General features: G+C 34.1%; 1 protein-coding gene across 14 annotated transcripts in view; it reads left to right on the top strand.

The window, feature by feature from the left end:
- LOC125650510 (MAM domain-containing glycosylphosphatidylinositol anchor protein 1-like) overlaps nucleotides 1–16,948 on the top strand; it is a 46,618-nt gene extending 29,670 nt beyond the window's left edge. For 4 of the 14 annotated variants that reach the window (XM_048878875.2, XM_056164821.1, XM_048878873.2 and 1 more), the window contains 7 exons: nucleotides 7,530–7,660; nucleotides 11,795–12,005; nucleotides 12,235–12,264; nucleotides 13,449–13,472; nucleotides 14,547–14,837; nucleotides 15,383–15,424; nucleotides 15,807–16,948. In XM_048878875.2, the coding sequence (XP_048734832.2) occupies nucleotides 7,530–7,660; nucleotides 11,795–12,005; nucleotides 12,235–12,264; nucleotides 13,449–13,472; nucleotides 14,547–14,837; nucleotides 15,383–15,424; nucleotides 15,807–15,940 (863 nt within the window). In that variant the 3' untranslated portion in view covers nucleotides 15,941–16,948. Of the gene's footprint in view, nucleotides 1–7,529; nucleotides 7,661–11,794; nucleotides 12,006–12,234; nucleotides 12,265–13,448; nucleotides 13,473–14,546; nucleotides 14,838–15,382; nucleotides 15,441–15,806 lie in introns of all 14 variants that reach the window. The other 10 variants (XM_056164825.1, XM_056164826.1, XM_048878877.2 and 7 more) reach the window with 5 other exon arrangements.
- Nucleotides 16,949–17,240: the final 292 nt, after the last annotated feature.

The raw sequence follows: 17,240 nt of genomic DNA, 5'->3' as shown, positions 1-17,240 counted from the left end.
TAGAGATGATGTGTTGATATATTAGAGACGTTGTGTTGAGATATTAGAGACAATGTGTTGAGACATTAGAGACAATGTACTGAAATATTAGAGACAACGTATTGAGATATTAGAGACAACGTATTGAGATATTAGAGACGATGTGTTGAGATATTAGAGACAATGTGTTGAGATATTAGAGACAATGTGTTGAGATATTAGAGACAATGTACTGAAATATTAGAGACAATATGTTGAGACATTAGAGACAATGTACTGAAATATTAGAGACAATATGTTGAGCTATTAGAGACAATATGTTGAGATATCAGAGACAATGTACTGAGATATTAGAGACAATGTGTTGAGACATTAGAGACAATGTACTGAAATATTAGAGACAATATGTTGAGCTATTAGAGACAATATGTTGAGATATCAGAGACAATGTACTGAGACATTAGAGACAATATGTTGAGATATTAGAGACAATGTGTTGAGATATTAGAGACAATGTGTTGAGATATTAGAGACAATGTGTTGAGATATTAGAGACAATGTACTGAAATATTAGAGACAATATGTTGAGACATTAGAGACAATGTACTGAAATATTAGAGACAATATGTTGAGCTATTAGAGACAATATGTTGAGATATCAGAGACAATGTACTGAGATATTAGAGACAATGTGTTGAGACATTAGAGACAATGTACTGAAATATTAGAGACAATATGTTGAGCTATTAGAGACAATATGTTGAGATATCAGAGACAATGTACTGAGATATTAGAGACAATGTGTTGAGACATTAGAGACAATGTACTGAAATATTAGAGACAATATGTTGAGCTATTAGAGACAATATGTTGAGATATTAGAGACAATGTACTGAGATATTAGAGACAATGTGTTGAGACATTAGAGACAATGTACTGAAATATTAGAGACAATATGTTGAGATATTAGAGACAATGTACTGAGATATTATAGACAATTTACTGAGATATTAGAGACAATATGTTGAGATATTAGAGGCAATGTACTGAGATATTATAGACAATTTACTGAGATATTAGAGACAATATGTTGAGATATTAGAGACAATGTATTAAGACATTAGAGACAATGTACTGAGACATTAGAGACAATATGTTGAGATATTAGAGACAATGTACTGAAATATTAGAGACAACGTATTGAGATATTAGAGACAATGTACTGAAATATTAGAGACAATGTACTGAAACATTAGAGACAATGTACTGAGATGTTAGAGACGATGTGTTGAGCTATTAGAGACAATGTACTGAGATATTAGAGACAATGTACTGAGATGTTAGAGACGATGTGTTGAGCTATTAGAGACAATGTGTTGAGATATCAGAGACAATGTGTTGAGACATTAGAGACAATATATTGAAATATTAGAGACAATGTATTGAGATATTAGAGACAATGTGTTGAGATATTAGAGACAATGTACTGAAATATTAGAGACAATGTATTGAAACATTAGAGACAATGTGTTGAGATATTAGAGACAATGTACTGAGATATTAGACACAATGTACTGAGATATTAGAGACAATGTGTTGAGATATTAGGGACAACGTGTTGAGATATCAGAGACAATGTACTGAGATATTAGATTGATTAATTGATGTTTTCCGCCACATTCAACAATTTTCAGTTATCTGGTGGCGCCCAGTTTTTATTGGTGGAAGAGAGAACTCAGATACTGTGTACCTGGGAAGAGACCACCGACCTTCAGAAAGTAAACTGGGAAACTTTCTCGCTTACCGGTGCGAGCGGGATTCTAACCCGCACCGACAGAGGTGAGAGGCCGTGTGATTTTGAGCGCGATGCTCTAACGACTTGGCCACGGAGGCCCCTTGAGATATTAGAGACAATACACTGAGATATTAGAGACAACGTGTTGAGATATCAGAGACAATGGTTAGTTGGTTGGTTGTATATTGTTTATTGTATATTGCTCGAGAATATTTTACTCATATGGAGACATCACCATTACCGGTGAAGGGCTGCAAAATTTAGGTCTATGCTCGGCGCTTACGGCCTTTGAGCAGGGAGGGATCTTTATTTTATCGTGCCTCACCTGCTGTGACACGGGATCTCGGTTTTTGCAATCTCGTCCGAAGGACCGCCCAATTAGGTGCCTCTTACGGCAAGCAAGGATTACTGAGGACCTATTATTACCCTGGTCCTCACGGGGTTAATGTGTTGAGACAAATTTATTGTATTGTTGTGAAAACTGTAAACATCTATTTGTCAAATGTCTTTCATTGCTAGTTTTTACTATTACACTTTAGTAGGGGGCATTTTTGTGCAGTGTTTAAGTCATTTTATGCTTGCTGAATTCGGATAACGTTATTTCACAACTATTGAATGGAGAAAAAATGATTGATGTATGAAAAATTTGAAATCTCTTCATACATCGGTAATTTTGTACAACGAAACAACAAATAAGGAGTGTTTTACCTTTAATATATCAATAGTTAGAATTTCACACTTCAAAGTACACATGATGTAAATTGTTACCATAACACACAATTTAGATGACAAAAGAAGACCATTTATTCAACAGTCATTGAAATTTTGTAGGGTGAAAAAATCTTCTTTCATCTACAAATGACCGAAATCGAATGCACCCATAATGCCTTGTGCAATCTTGCTTACCCAAGTGCTTCCAAGCCACATGGAGCCGATGCTCCCATAATTTGTTGTTACTCCAGAGATTACACGTGATACTAATTATCATTCCTTTGTGAATAAGCATAATGATCCATGGGAAAGCAATAATACACTGAAATTGATAACAAATATACGAACAAAGGCAGGTTTCGTAACGAGATATCCATATTTCGTTGAAGTCAATTAATTACCCGAATTAAAATATCAACCGTAACTCGTCTCTGCCAATCTGTTTGGAAATTGAATATTTTGATTTTCTATGACATATTCCATTACAATTTATTTCAAATGAAGATATGCTTATCACTTCATATAACAATACTAGGAAATGACATTATTTATACTGAGAAAAATAAAGGGAATTTGTAGTAGATAATATACGAGTTAATTACTGGAAATGGTGTGAAACGCAGCGGCAGACGACCTTATTGCGTTCCCCGGGCAATTTTATCACAGAGGGTGCCGTGAAGTCAATTAACCAGTGGAAACATTAAAAGTATAAGTTGACATTGATGAAAATCAATTTTTTTTAAAACTATAACGTGTGTTTAATCCTTGAGTAGATAATGAATACATGATATCCTATGCGAGATCGATCTTGATGTAAAAGGGGAACTGGCCGCCTCTCAAACTCTCAATCCTCTGCTAGAATCCTTTCCTTTGTATTTCAATTTGGAACCCTACAAGCAAAATTCTCTGGCTTCGCGCAAGTAGCCTAATGCTATCAAATATTCCTAGTTATTGTCAAACCTTGAAAATTTAATAATCAATCATTGCATTAAAATCCAATTCAATCTTTAATGATAACAATTATAATCCATTGTATTAGATGATTTCGTTATACACAATTCCATTGACGTATATTTGTTATTTCGTTAAAGGTTCTATTTAGATAAGATATTGTTGTGACGCCATTTTTCTTTCGTGCGTCGAAGCTATGTCATCGCTAACCACGGGTTATAAGCTTCGAAGAATCATACAATGCTATTTGATTTCTGGATATTGTTTTTGTGTTGTTTCAAGATTATCAAGCACGAACTCTTATAAATAATTTTCAAAACATATTCTTGAACGGATATTACGTAATGTACCGGTATCTGATTCGAACACGGCGATAATTTGATTGGTGGAGACAAAATCGAATACTTCTAAGACTGAGCTTGCGATATTATGGACAACTACTCCTATTTCACCCCGTTATATTTGATAACCCATCGTAATTTGATATGATGTAGCATTTGATGGCGGCTTAATTTGAAGCAGTTGTGAGTCTTGGTTTGAACAAAGTACAGTTAGATTGGAAATAAGTTCTTATAATTTATGAGCTCCTCTCCATAAGTATTATGTATCCGATTGCCATAAAGTTTTATATATATATATATATATATATATATATATATATATATATATATATATATATATATATATATATAATCCAAATAGAAAGAGTTGATATCACACAGTCAATATAATTCAATAAAAAAAAAAGCAGGAAAATATACAGTTCCAAAATATATTTAAATCACTAGCGCTTTCTGGATTTTAACATCCATCCTCAGGTGAATACAAATTGTTAAAATCCAGAAAGCGCTAGTGATTTAAATATATTTTGAACTGTATATTTTCCTGCTTTTTTTTTTTTTTATTGAATTATATATATATATATATATAGAATAGACATGCAAAATATTGAAGTTAAGGATATACGCGACGTTTCTAACATTTTCTCTAAAAGCATTTTTTTTATCTTCTCGATATGAATAGTTCTTGTATGATTTCCAAAATAGGTTTAAATTTCATATTGTAGTAACATTACTATACTTTGTGTATAGGTCTGTGTAGCTCGGTGGTTAGATTACGTAACTAGTAATGCAAGTGTCCCAGGTTCGATATTCAACTGCTCCAATTTTTTTTTTATCCTTCTTTGCTACAGTAATGTCCGTTTATACAACTTACAGTAACATTACATTTTTACTTGTTACAAACAGGAACTCAAAATAGGGTAATATACAATAAAATTGTTTTGTAGAAACGAAATAGAATGCAAGTGAATTGTTCGTGGAATGTCAGGAAAAATTATATATTATTGAGACACGTCGTGTTAAAATACAACAAAGATAAATATATGGCAGAATATTTAGTAATTTTTGACGTAAACTCCGTACATTCACATTATTCAGTAATGCCTGATTCACCCACAGCAGGAGCTGTGATGTATCTGTATTCAGTAACAAAGTGTGCCTTACTTTTATATGAATTATATTTGAATTGAAAATGTGATTCTTATCATATCAAAGAGGGCTTGATTTTACCCAGAGTCTTTCACATTCTAGAATCTTTCATTGAGGGTTTTCTTTATCACGTACAAATTGATTTTTTTAACTTCATGCTAAACGTTAACTGAAAATGTGACGTTTTCTCATCAGAGACACGAATGAAAATGTTATGATAAAAGGAGCGTTGCTTCTCATATAGACTTTGGCACCAAATACTCCCGGGTATTTTCATGTATGGAAAACTAATGATGAATCCGTCATTTTCGATGAACGCACATTATTTTCCCCATTGATATTCGGCGACCATTTGTATATGATTTCTTGTGTGTGCATCATATATATATATATATATATATATATATATATATATATATATATATATATATATATATCACTAGTTTGGTAGAACTTGCGAGGCTTAATGAAAGAATTGCATGCTGTGGTGTAATCTTTCGTGGTAGATCATAAGGTCTTTTTTCCATTATTCCACACTTGGTAAAGAAAGGATATTATTTTCTACCCACTCACAGGTGATGGATGCGCTTGTATCTAATCTATTACACAAACCCTAGTGAGAAAACAATCTGCAATAATTATCACAGATAAGTACACATACTTGATTCTTTGAATTTTTGTCTTAGCAATTACAAGTGAACAAGCAAATAAAAAAAACCAACAAAAAAAACCCCACATTTTGAAACGTCTCTCAAGAAAAATAGACCCTTCCCTAAGGTCAGGAAAAGAATAGAAGAAATAAACCCTCCCCAATGTCCCAGAAAGAACGGAAGAACCATACCACTCCTCGCGGTCTAAGAGCAAACTAGAAGAAATAGGTTATTCCTCACGTTCTAAGAAAAAAGGCAAAAAGGAGACTATTCCACACAGTCCGCAAAAACAGAATAGACCCGTGTTCTGAGACACCCCCCCCCCCCCCCCAAGAAATAGACCCTTACCCATGGTTTGAGGGGAAAAACCAGAAGACATGTACCCTTCTCCGCGGGCCGAGATAAAACAGAAGACAGATCCTTACCCACGCATGCCACGGTTCGAGAAAAACAGCACCAGTATGTTAAACATCCTCAACGTCGATAACATTGAAAAGATTACCGAATTCTTTCGCAATTTTGCCTCCTTTGGGACGATGGTATTTTAATAGATACATTGATTAGACAAGACAAAGCTGTGGATAAAATGTTCGTCCTTGATAACAATAGTGTATAAGCCACCAGAAGCGCCTGTTGATGGGCAAAGCTGGACCGAGAATATTGAAAAGAGAAATGGCATGCATAAATACTTTATTACATCAAACGACGTGCATGCATCTTGAATACAAATCGTGGCTGTATATAAAGCAATACGTATGTTATAATTTTGATGAAAAATCTTTATGTAAGAAAAAAAAGGAAAGTGAGACTTTATGTGAAAGTGTGAGAGTAATGAATAAGTAAATTAATATTAAGAACATTTCAAGCAAAATATATCGTTTGATCTTTAGCAATTCATGAGTTTCTTTTTCGTGTGTGAGTGTGGTAAGATCTTTTATGAGAAGTCAAGAAGTCGAGGTATATTTAGAACTACCCCAGGCTTCAATAAATCAATCAATACCACAGTATCCTTAATTACATACTTACCGACATCTTCTGATTGACGTATTTTATCTCTCCTACTGACCACCATCTGCACATCATTATGTGACCATGGCGGTCGTTTCATCGAAACAAATCTTGCCGATTAATCGCATATGTGGACATTAAATCTCACTCACCCATGTGTCCGTCAGTCGGACACACAAACATATCCGTGTATATTCCTTGTTACCTCAATTCGTTTCGATACCACAATACATTGATTGATTCTCTTTGGGGGGAAATGCTCAAAACAAGAGATCGCAATTCTTTGAAATGCCTTGGAGAAAAGAAATTCAAGAGGAAAAATGTTTTGTTACTCAGTATTTTTAATAAAAACGATCATATTCTAATATTGATAATTTTGCTTTACTACAAATGATTATTCCACAGTCTTGGTGCGATTTTGAACAGTGATTAATTAAAGAATCCACCTTGATAGATAAATATCCAAAATGACATACTAAATTGCATACTGGCTTGTAATTTAGATTTCCATGGCTCGTTGCAGTAAATAAAAGACACAAGCATACATTTACCAATTTATGAATTATTTACAGTAACGGTACATTCGGGTGATACATAAAATGGACAATGCTCGGCCGCATGTGAATTTTTGTGGGGTAACTGGGGAGTCACCCAGTGTGCCAGTTTAACTCAACTTGTAAGGGGTACACTGGGGGCCCAGTAAAACACCCGAACGGACGCCAGCGTTCTAACTGTCGAATGAATGGGTTCGGTCTCAGAGAGTACCAAGTGTGACGTAGAGCATACAATATTTAGCAGATTAAGTCATGAAGACCCGAAATACAGAGTGTATCAAAATTAATACGGACTATTTGATATAAAATCAAATAATCTCTATTATTTACTGTTCTAGGACTAGAATTTATTCCTTTACAAATTTCATGTAGGGTTGTTTTCTTTTTGCAGCTCAGTTTCATGGTTTTAAAAGCACTTCAGTCATTCACCCATCTTTCAATCCCAGCAAGCGTAACGTAACTTATCACGTGGGAGAGACAGCCCTGTTGGAGTGCTCGGTGGAAAATCTTGGAACCAAAGAGGTTTGTCATCTATTGTAGTGTGCAACGATAGCTTGTAAAGCGGCCCCATGCCAAAATAAAGTGTTCCAAACTAGAGGCTATCAGTAAACATTAGGTAAAATCTCTTTAAAATCTCAATTTAACTAAGGGACCACAATTGAAGTGTTAAATCAAAATAGTTGCTATTTCATTGACTAACTAGTATGAATAGATCAAGAAAATGTGCAGATATAAAGAGATTGTAAATATCTTATAAATTCAGACAATAAGCGGTCTATAATTGCAACAAAATATGTATTCAATTAATCATAAACATTATTCAACTTGTATTTACACAAGATTCCAATTTTAGCACAGTAAATTTGAAAGGAAAATAAATTCAATTCTTATTTATTTCTATCAATCGCTATCAAGGTGGGAAAGAGCAGAAATATTATTACTATCACTGAATGAAAGATAAATGCAAAGAATTTGAAAAGACTTTGTCAAATTCATGAAATGACATAACATAATGCAGAAATTTATTGTTCTGGACGATTTTGTATTCGAAAAATAATTCAAGGAATTAAAGTATAATTTCTACTCATTTTATGAAATATAGCAAGCTAGTGCTACCAACAGTTTACGCAATATAGATCTCGAAGCGAAAGCGTAGATTGTCCCAATTTGTTTTCACCGTAAAAAAAAATATTAGAAAATACATTCATTGTTTATAGTTTATTGTTTTAAGACACATTCAATGTAATTTAGCGAATAATTAGACAGAAAACTTAATCATAACGAGGAACAATATTGTCTCAGAAACAGAGGAGCCAAACGCATTTTGACGTCATTCAAGAGACTTGATGTGAACTCAGTTTACTGTTGATAAAGTCAAATAAACCATTCAAATAACGTTTTACAATTGAAATCAAATTATACATTCCACATATATAGAACCTCAATTGTCAAGAAAAATAATAAAGTAACAATCATGTTTGGTATCTGCAAAACTACGGTTCATCTTGGCCAATTTTTATAAGCATTACATGTGCATTCTTGTTTTTATCTTTAAGCAAAAAAAAAAAGCAGCTAGACATCAATGATAAAATTTACTGCAACATGACAAGTGTGATACATTGTATCAGTCGTGTAAGAAACCATGCAACTCATCCCAGTTTATTGGTTGGATATGGGGATTCAAACAAATGGATAGTAATATCGTAGGAAAAGCAAGCAGGCTAGAATTTATTGATGGATTGTTACAGTGTATATATAAAAGTCTAGCGTTGTTATGTAAATTAAAGTTAGATTACGGTATTCTCAAGAATGCAACATGGCCATTGGCGTCTGGATTTGATATTTATGATCTCGCATAAAGAAGCAACATCTGTAAATGTGTTGATCTTCATCAGATGAAAGATCAAATATGTTCTCTTTTAACATGTGCAATTCAAATGCTTTATGGACTATTTGAATGCATTTAGACCCGATGATATATTAATGACGTCATAGTTCAAATTTAAAGTCCACTTGAAAGAAAGCATCTTTTTGAAATTAGGATAGTTTCTTGATCCTGAAGGCAATCGGAAGTGTAACAAATTGATAACTAAAGAATTGTGGTATGAAATATCGGGGCGAGCAAAGAAACAAAGTGATAGCTAAGAGATTTTCCTTTTCAAATCACTTCCTCAGCGTAACATATGTTCATAGAAAAAAAAAATCAATTGAACCTGTCGCATGAAACAATAAAGTACTTAACAAGGCTATGGAATGATATATCTGTTTTTAATATAAGCTTTATAAAATCTGTTTCGCGTTTTATTGATTTCCGATGAGGATGACCTCTTACCAACAGTAAGCTACTCGTTTTCTTTCCACGAAATAATTCTCAAGAATATGAATTTGCAAATCATTCCCCATCATGCTTTTATATAGACTTTTCATTGTGCAGCGCTGTTAACTCTGTCCTCAATGCCATCGACCAAGAGTACTTTAATGAAAACCTTTGCACAGAGTGCCAACTGTCCTTCATTTAAACCAGATCGTGCTTTTCAATGATGAAATGCATCTTTTTTTAAAATTCTAGTACTTTCCAATGTTGATAGAATATCTTTTATATATATAAGTGATGTCACAATATGAATGAAAATATTTCGAAGGGACGTCAGACACACAATCAATCAGTCTAAAGAAAAATAAACCAAAAGTCATCTATTCCATACACGCTATAAATTTGAAATAACTGCATCTTACAACTTTCCTTCAGGCTAAATCTAGTAGTTCAAAAACGAAAGCAATAAATCAAAGTTTTTGTAGTGTGCAAACAATATGTCGCATATTAGCAAAATCACCATGGAATGTGAAGTTGGCTGGTCGTAAACGCAAGCTATGGTGGATGGTTTCTGCCATTGACGCTTTTTCGTCTAACGGCAGTCCGAAAAGACGACTAAATTCAGGGGGGAAACGATAAAAATACCGCAAATCTGCTGCTTTTTTGTGTTGTATTTTCGTCGCTTCCCTAATTTGCTTCTTTTTTTTTAATGTTGGTTTCTTCTAACGTTAAGCTTCAATATACGTGTATCAACTTTCAAATTAGGATTGATCATAATGATCAAGTCCAATTAACAAGAAAACTAGTACATACCTTACTTTGGAAAATTCGGGGAGCTTTAGGACATGAAACACCCTGTTGAGCTAAGACGCGAAAATGGACAATACAGTCACTATTTTGGAACGTCAAGACCTCCAATAATATACCTAGGGTCCAATAATATACCCCTATTGAACTCTACGAAATTTATCGGTGGAACTGTGAATAGAACAACCAGTGCACAAACTAGATTATAATATATGCTTCTTAGGTATAATCGGAGTCACAAGGGTCAAGTCTGTTTTGACCCGAAACTCCTCATAACCATGAATAAAGAAAGGTATCGAACTTTGACCTTGATAAGTGGGGGGGGGGGGGGGGGGTCCAAAATGTTACCATTTCAAAATTTTCTCAATAAGGGCTAGATGAGATGGAATTTACGTGAAAATTGCCTGATATAGAGTAGATTCAAGTTTGTTCAAATCATGGTCCTCGTGGTAGGATGGGGCCACAATTGGGGATCATAGTTTTACATACAGTTACATGTATATAGAAAAAAAATAGCCAATTAGAATATTTAAGACAACAATGGAAAGGTTTAGTAACAATTGAATTTGATATCTATGTATAATCTTAAAATGCTGTTTCCGTGTTTCCTATTTACCAGGACACGAGGCACATGTTTTTGTTGAAATATTTCGCCAAATAAACCTAGATAATAGACACTTTTTGTATTGGATAACAAGCATCCAATTAGACTCGGTCTTTCTTGTGGACTTTGGTATTGACAAATTGGCTGGTTTTGTTAGCAGACGACGTTGTTGCAGAATAAAAGACCCAGATATAGCATACATAGAGAACTTTATTGAAATATGAGTAAGTAGCATAGGCTATGAAATTCCGTGCAATAGATGTGAAATTTGTCCCGCTTGTCTGAATTTCGCTGTCGTAGAGGAAAAGTCAACGGTTGACCCGGAACAGTAAATGTCCGAGTAAAAATAAACAAGTGAAATCGCGAAATCTCTGCTCTTCTAAGACCATATGACTAGAAATTCGGCATCTATGAAGTTAAGATATTACTTTATGCATGGCGACCAGTAGATTACTTATTTTTAAACGAGTTTGAATTAAAAATGTTTAGGCGTTTGATACAATTGGGTAGTGTTTTATCAAGGTCTGGAAAAAATTGCAAGAATGGCAAATCAGAGCGGCGAAAAGAGGACAAAAATTCGCAAATTCTTGGGGCGAAAAGACGACAGAATGCCCGTCGTTTATCTGCAGGTTGCATTTGTCGTTTTTTCGCTTGAATATTGTCGACGTTTTGTTCTGTCGTTTTGTCTTAAATAAAACTGCGATTGTCTAGCATTATTGTAGAGATGGTCACTTTGAAGATATATTTCGCTTCTGAGTTTGATATGGTGGCATGTTTTCTTTATTTCGGTGCGAAATGATGCAAATTGTCGTCTGCTTGTTCTGTTTTCATTTCTAGTTGTTATATGACAGGTTCAAAATCCACGTACAATATTCTTAAAATATATGGAAGTGAAAATCCTCATTACGTCATACGTGTTCGTTTTTAACAGGTAATCTGGAGAAATAGAAACCAGAAGCACGTCATCACTGTCGGTACATTCGTATTCGTAGGAAGTGGTGCATACAGTGTGAGTCATCCCGCCAACAGCCCGCACTACGACCTCGTCATCAAAAACGTACAGAAACACCACGCGGGAGTGTTCGAATGTCAAGTTAGTACACAGGAAGAGATGAGCATCGATGTTACGCTTAACGTCGTCGGTAGGTTATTCTATTGGAAATTTCCCCCTAATTTGATGTGACATTCCTATTTATGTAGCGGCATATCTGGAAAAGAAAAATATGAAAATGTGAACGAAATTTGATTTGTACAAGTGTTTTGTTTTCATGTATTTTGAATTTCTATATGCCTTTCAAAGTTTGAAATTAATCTAATAAAAAAATAAGTCAGTTATTGCAATGACAAATGTGGATTTTTTAAAAATTTCAGATGCACCAATGGGCAAACCCACATACTCATGTGAGTTCCTTACATTACTTTTACAAAGTTGCATATAATCTCTTTCATTCTTATTTATTCAATTATCAGCTCTTTCAGTTTGCTTACTTTTGCAAACTCCATTTTTGAGTTAATTACACCTCGGATTAATTTGCTCGGCTCTGCATACCCCCCCCCCCCCCCTCCTCCTCCTCCTCCTAAGTGGTTATATAACAGCTCACGGTCGTGAATCACGTGACTTTTCATGGCATTGCAATCATTACACAAGATTAACAATTGATCTAGAATGTTGATAATACAATTCATGACTGCCCCGTACTGTACAGTAATTGAAGAACAGATTGTGGGTTATTGAGAGTACTTTGGCTAAATTTTCTCTCTTTTCATTAACATTTCTAAAACGTTTTATTATCATTTTGTAAACATTCTTGTCAAGTATTTGAATGTACACAAGGTGAGAAACAAAGTTGATTTGATGCTTTGGACAATCTAAATGCATTAAAAAATTAGTGCATGCAAATAACCCCACTCACCAGCTGTGTGGCTGGAAATCCTGACTTTCATAGAATTAGTACTATTGGAGTGGGGATTTTAAACTTGCGTTTGATTATGTGAAACACCATTGGCAATTTTATTTATTTTTATCTCTCACTGAAATCGATTTGATTGACCAATGGCATGTCGCATTACAAAACGTTAAAAATAAGCCTCGCTCCTATGGGCTAGAAACCGATCGCAGAGTTAATCATCGGGATTAGTGGAGCTTCCAGTTCCTCACTTAGGAGCAAAAAAACCAACGAAAACTCTACCTCTAAAACCAAGGCTTTTTTTAAACTTGCGTTTTGTTATGCGACATGCCATTGGTCAATCAAATCAATGATAAAGATTTACAAATCAGTGTGCTACATAACAATACGCATTAAAAAAACAAAACAAAAGGAAAGCAAATAAAAGCAACTTTGTGTCTCACCTTGCTTATTTTCTGTATAAATTGACTACAGAATATGAAATAGTGATAAAAAGAGAAAAAAAATCACATATTTAAAGTAATAATTTTGATACAAGGGGGATACACGGCCAAATAGCTGTGAAATTTACGGGAAAGTTTGTTCCAACAATTATATGTTAGAGCAACTGTTACAGATGTTTTTGTATCATTTCATATATTCATTGTGATTATTGAAGTGTGTTTTCGTTGCTTACAGCCTCAACAAGAATACCCAGACCAGGTACATAATTTAAAACAAATGTTTACAGCTAAGAATAATTTTCGGCAAACATACACTATCTGTCATTTCACTCTAACACCACCACTCTATGAACGGGCGGATCTAAACTTTGAAGAAGAGGAAATTTTGTACGTAAACTGCAATGTGCAGAACCTCAAAAAGTTAACCACAGGACAGAAACTGATGTACTTTCTTAAATTTTTGTAATAGATAAAACAGAAGCCATTATTTTTTACTCTATTGTATATCAGAAACTGGTTTTAGAATCAGAAGTATCCAAATTTTAGATCCATCTTCACATACCCGATTTCACTAAATTAGCAATTCATAGTCACAAACTAACAATGCACTATAACATGCAGAAAATGGATTTAAGCTTTAAATAGGACAACAGGTGTACACCTTTGGGCATCTTTACATGTAAAGACAGATACCTAACTTAACCATGTCACATAAAAAAAAAAATATTAACTGTTTTGAAACGAAAATTACTACCAGTATGAACATTACGTTTATGTACATACAAAATATCCATGCTTTTTTAGGCTTGCAAATATTGCAGCTTTTAAAATGCACACCGTCCAAGTTTTAGATTGGACCAGGGTTGCTTTGCTTGATGGGATTATAGAGCTAATCTGGTTTTCCAACTTTTAACAAAAAGTTGATAGTTTTTACGATAAAAGAGAAAACCGAGTTAAATCTGTGGACGAAGAGTGATTTCCATGTTATAATTTCCAAATTTGCTTTTATTTTATTTTAATTTGGTCTAAGTTGCGAAAGGATATATGCTATTTTCTCGGCATTATTATCAACTTGTTTTAATTGTCTGGCATATTCGTAATCAAGAAAACTTTAGCAACTTTTGAACTGAAGCACCTTAACTTAAGTCGAGAAACAAGGTCAATTTGCAACAGATGACTCTTTGGACTTAACATGTGACCCTGTCAACAAACAAGACAAGACAAAAGTAAAACTCGATCGGCAAAAATCTTCAATAGATATGACTTTTAAAAGAAGCCCTCTATGACCATTTTCCAGAAAAGACGTGAAATTGACGTATCTGTGCTTTTTCAGCCCTGTCTCTTTCTGGAGAGGAGTTCGTAGACCAAGGAGATCCCATTCGTCTCTCCTGCAATGCAACGGGAGTCCAACACGCGCCTGAAGATGTCGATTGGTTTTTCAATGGACTTAAAATTCAGAGCAGTGTTCAAGAGGAAATTATCATTACAAAATTTCATAGTCCAGAGACTAAGACTCTTATTAGTACTTTAGAAATTGAACGCAGTAAAATGAATAATTCAGGATCTTATATCTGTAGAAGTACTGATCTTAAGATTGAAAGCCACAGCGTGATGGTGATTAATGGTAAGTGTTTTCGCCGTTTCAGTTTTGTTGTAATTGCTTTAAAAATATGGATTGTATCGTGTAGACTGTCATACCCCGTCTTCGTGCCTTATTTGGTTAAATTCCGTATTTCACTTTAGCGGTCACTTCACCTGAAAATTTGATTTTGATTTGAAGAAGCTATGTATGAGAGGCTATGATTCCATAAATCGCATTATATGATTTTATATTAATCATATTCGCACACACGGTGTATTCGAAATTTCATTTTCTTATACGAGAAACTCCCACACTGTATTTAAAATATCGTGATATGCTTTCTTGCAATTTCGTTAATACCCTACACTGAAAAAACATTTACATTTCCCCCACTTTGGAATGATTAAATTGACACCATTCGTCTTTGCCTTGTAACTTAATAGAGTTTGGATTTATTTTGCGTGTGTTTTTGTGTTTTAACTTTTGTTAACAAAACATTTTAGTTCACAACTTATATCATTAAAATGATTGACAGGTATTCATTACAGAGCAAGTCATAGTGACTAGTCAGAAATTTCTTTTTTCAGCAGCGAGTAATACTAAAGAGAGAGCGGTGGCAGAAGCTGGAGGTAAAACAAGGATAATGTAAAAATCATTGATTTTCTTTCGTTGTTGTTTTCTTCATAAAGACAAACCTAAAGTAAAGAACGGCAACTCGTTATTCACGCCCAAATAGTTAGTGAGTGTATGAACATTGTAAAGGAGCGAAGTGTTAAAGACTTCACCCTAAAAAAAAGTTCTAAAATTTTAGGATCAAACTTTTAAGAGAGAGAGAGAGAGAGAGAGAGATAAAATGAACGGATTGGCTAATGCTTTGTTTTTGTTTTGTATATGTCGTGGCCATCACATCATTTCAACATCTGATTCTCAGGTGAAACTCTATTGTATATTCCTGAAAAAACTTCAATATTCCCGAGAAGCACTGACATATTATTTTGGTTTTTATTGTAGGAGATATGGATGATAGAACCAACCGACACGTGGCACAGCACAGAGACAATAAGTGTTCATTATTAACGATTTATTCACCTACTCTGGTGTTCTTATCGACATTATCCTCTATATATATCTATCTACCAAGGTGAAGCTGTACAGATCAACCTGTAAAAATGAAGTTTCCTACCCGGGTCTTTCAGAAATGAGACCTCTATTTTGAATCTAGACTGAGGCTGATGGTATCTAAAGCGAAGCAGATTTGGTAATTGTTCGATTCCTTCGAAACATCATTATCGAAAGGCCAGTTCGTGAGATGATTTAACAGGCGACTTGTTGAGAGATCAGACACTAGTTTCATTTTAAAACGATCGTTGCACGCTAGATTGTGATATTTATTTTACAAATAAATCATGTTTCATTACAGGTAAATCTCTCGTGCAATATTCCATTGTATATTTCTGTCGTTTATTTACGAATTTCCATCTAGAAATCATGACTTGCACATTCTGCCTACGTGTACTTGTGAAAATATCATTCCATTCCATATGTACAGATTTTCAAGTGACAGTTGGTTTTGTCTTTTGAATTATGTAAATCTGAATATGATTTGTACTTGTTACTACGAAAACTATGTTGATTTACAATTGCTACATTATTTTTTATTCGCTGAAATAGTATATGTTTATATGTTGTACTTATGTAATTTAGTATAGCCCGTGAAAGCAAGTTACTCCACGGTCATAGGGCATAACAGGGAAGACAGTCTCGCGACCAAACGTCACAAAAAAACAACAACTACTGTATTTTCAATAATGATTTAATCAAATGTTATACTTTTCCGTTCAAACTTTGTAATTGATTTCAAAGATACTTTTCAATTATTCATGTAGAGAAAATGCTTTTAATCTCAAGATCTTTGGGCTTTTGATTTGAATAATTAATGTGGCATCTGAATTGCATTTATGGTAGTTTTTGTGTTTGCTAAAATGTTGCATTGAAGTACTCCATGAATATTTATGAAAAATCTTTTGCACACTTCCCGATCTGTTTACAGGGTGGTCGTTAGTTTTGGCGTCATTGAAAGAATCAAAAAACGTGTAGATTTATGTGACTGTGTGGTGAATTTATAAGAAATAAAGAAAATTTTAAATAAAGAATTATAGTTAGCGAATTTACTGTTTACATGTGTATGAAAGGTGAAGATAACGAACAGTGATCAATCTCAATACCAGAGGTGTTATCAGATGCCTAGGAGGAGTAAGCATCCCATGTCGACCGGTCACATCCGCCATGAGTCCTATGTCTTGATCAGGTAAACTGAGTAATCCGTAGTCAAAATCTATGAATAAGCACTCTTATTCAGCGATAATCTTTCTCAAAGTCATCTTATTTTGGCGGTAATTTTATTCAGCGATAGTCTTTTCCCGTGGTAGTATTATTTCAGCCCTA

This window comes from Ostrea edulis, chromosome 5, assembly GCF_947568905.1.
Source record: "Ostrea edulis chromosome 5, xbOstEdul1.1, whole genome shotgun sequence".
Taxonomy (NCBI): Eukaryota; Metazoa; Mollusca; class Bivalvia; order Ostreida; family Ostreidae; genus Ostrea; species Ostrea edulis.
This window is presented reverse-complemented; position numbering and strand designations above follow the sequence as displayed.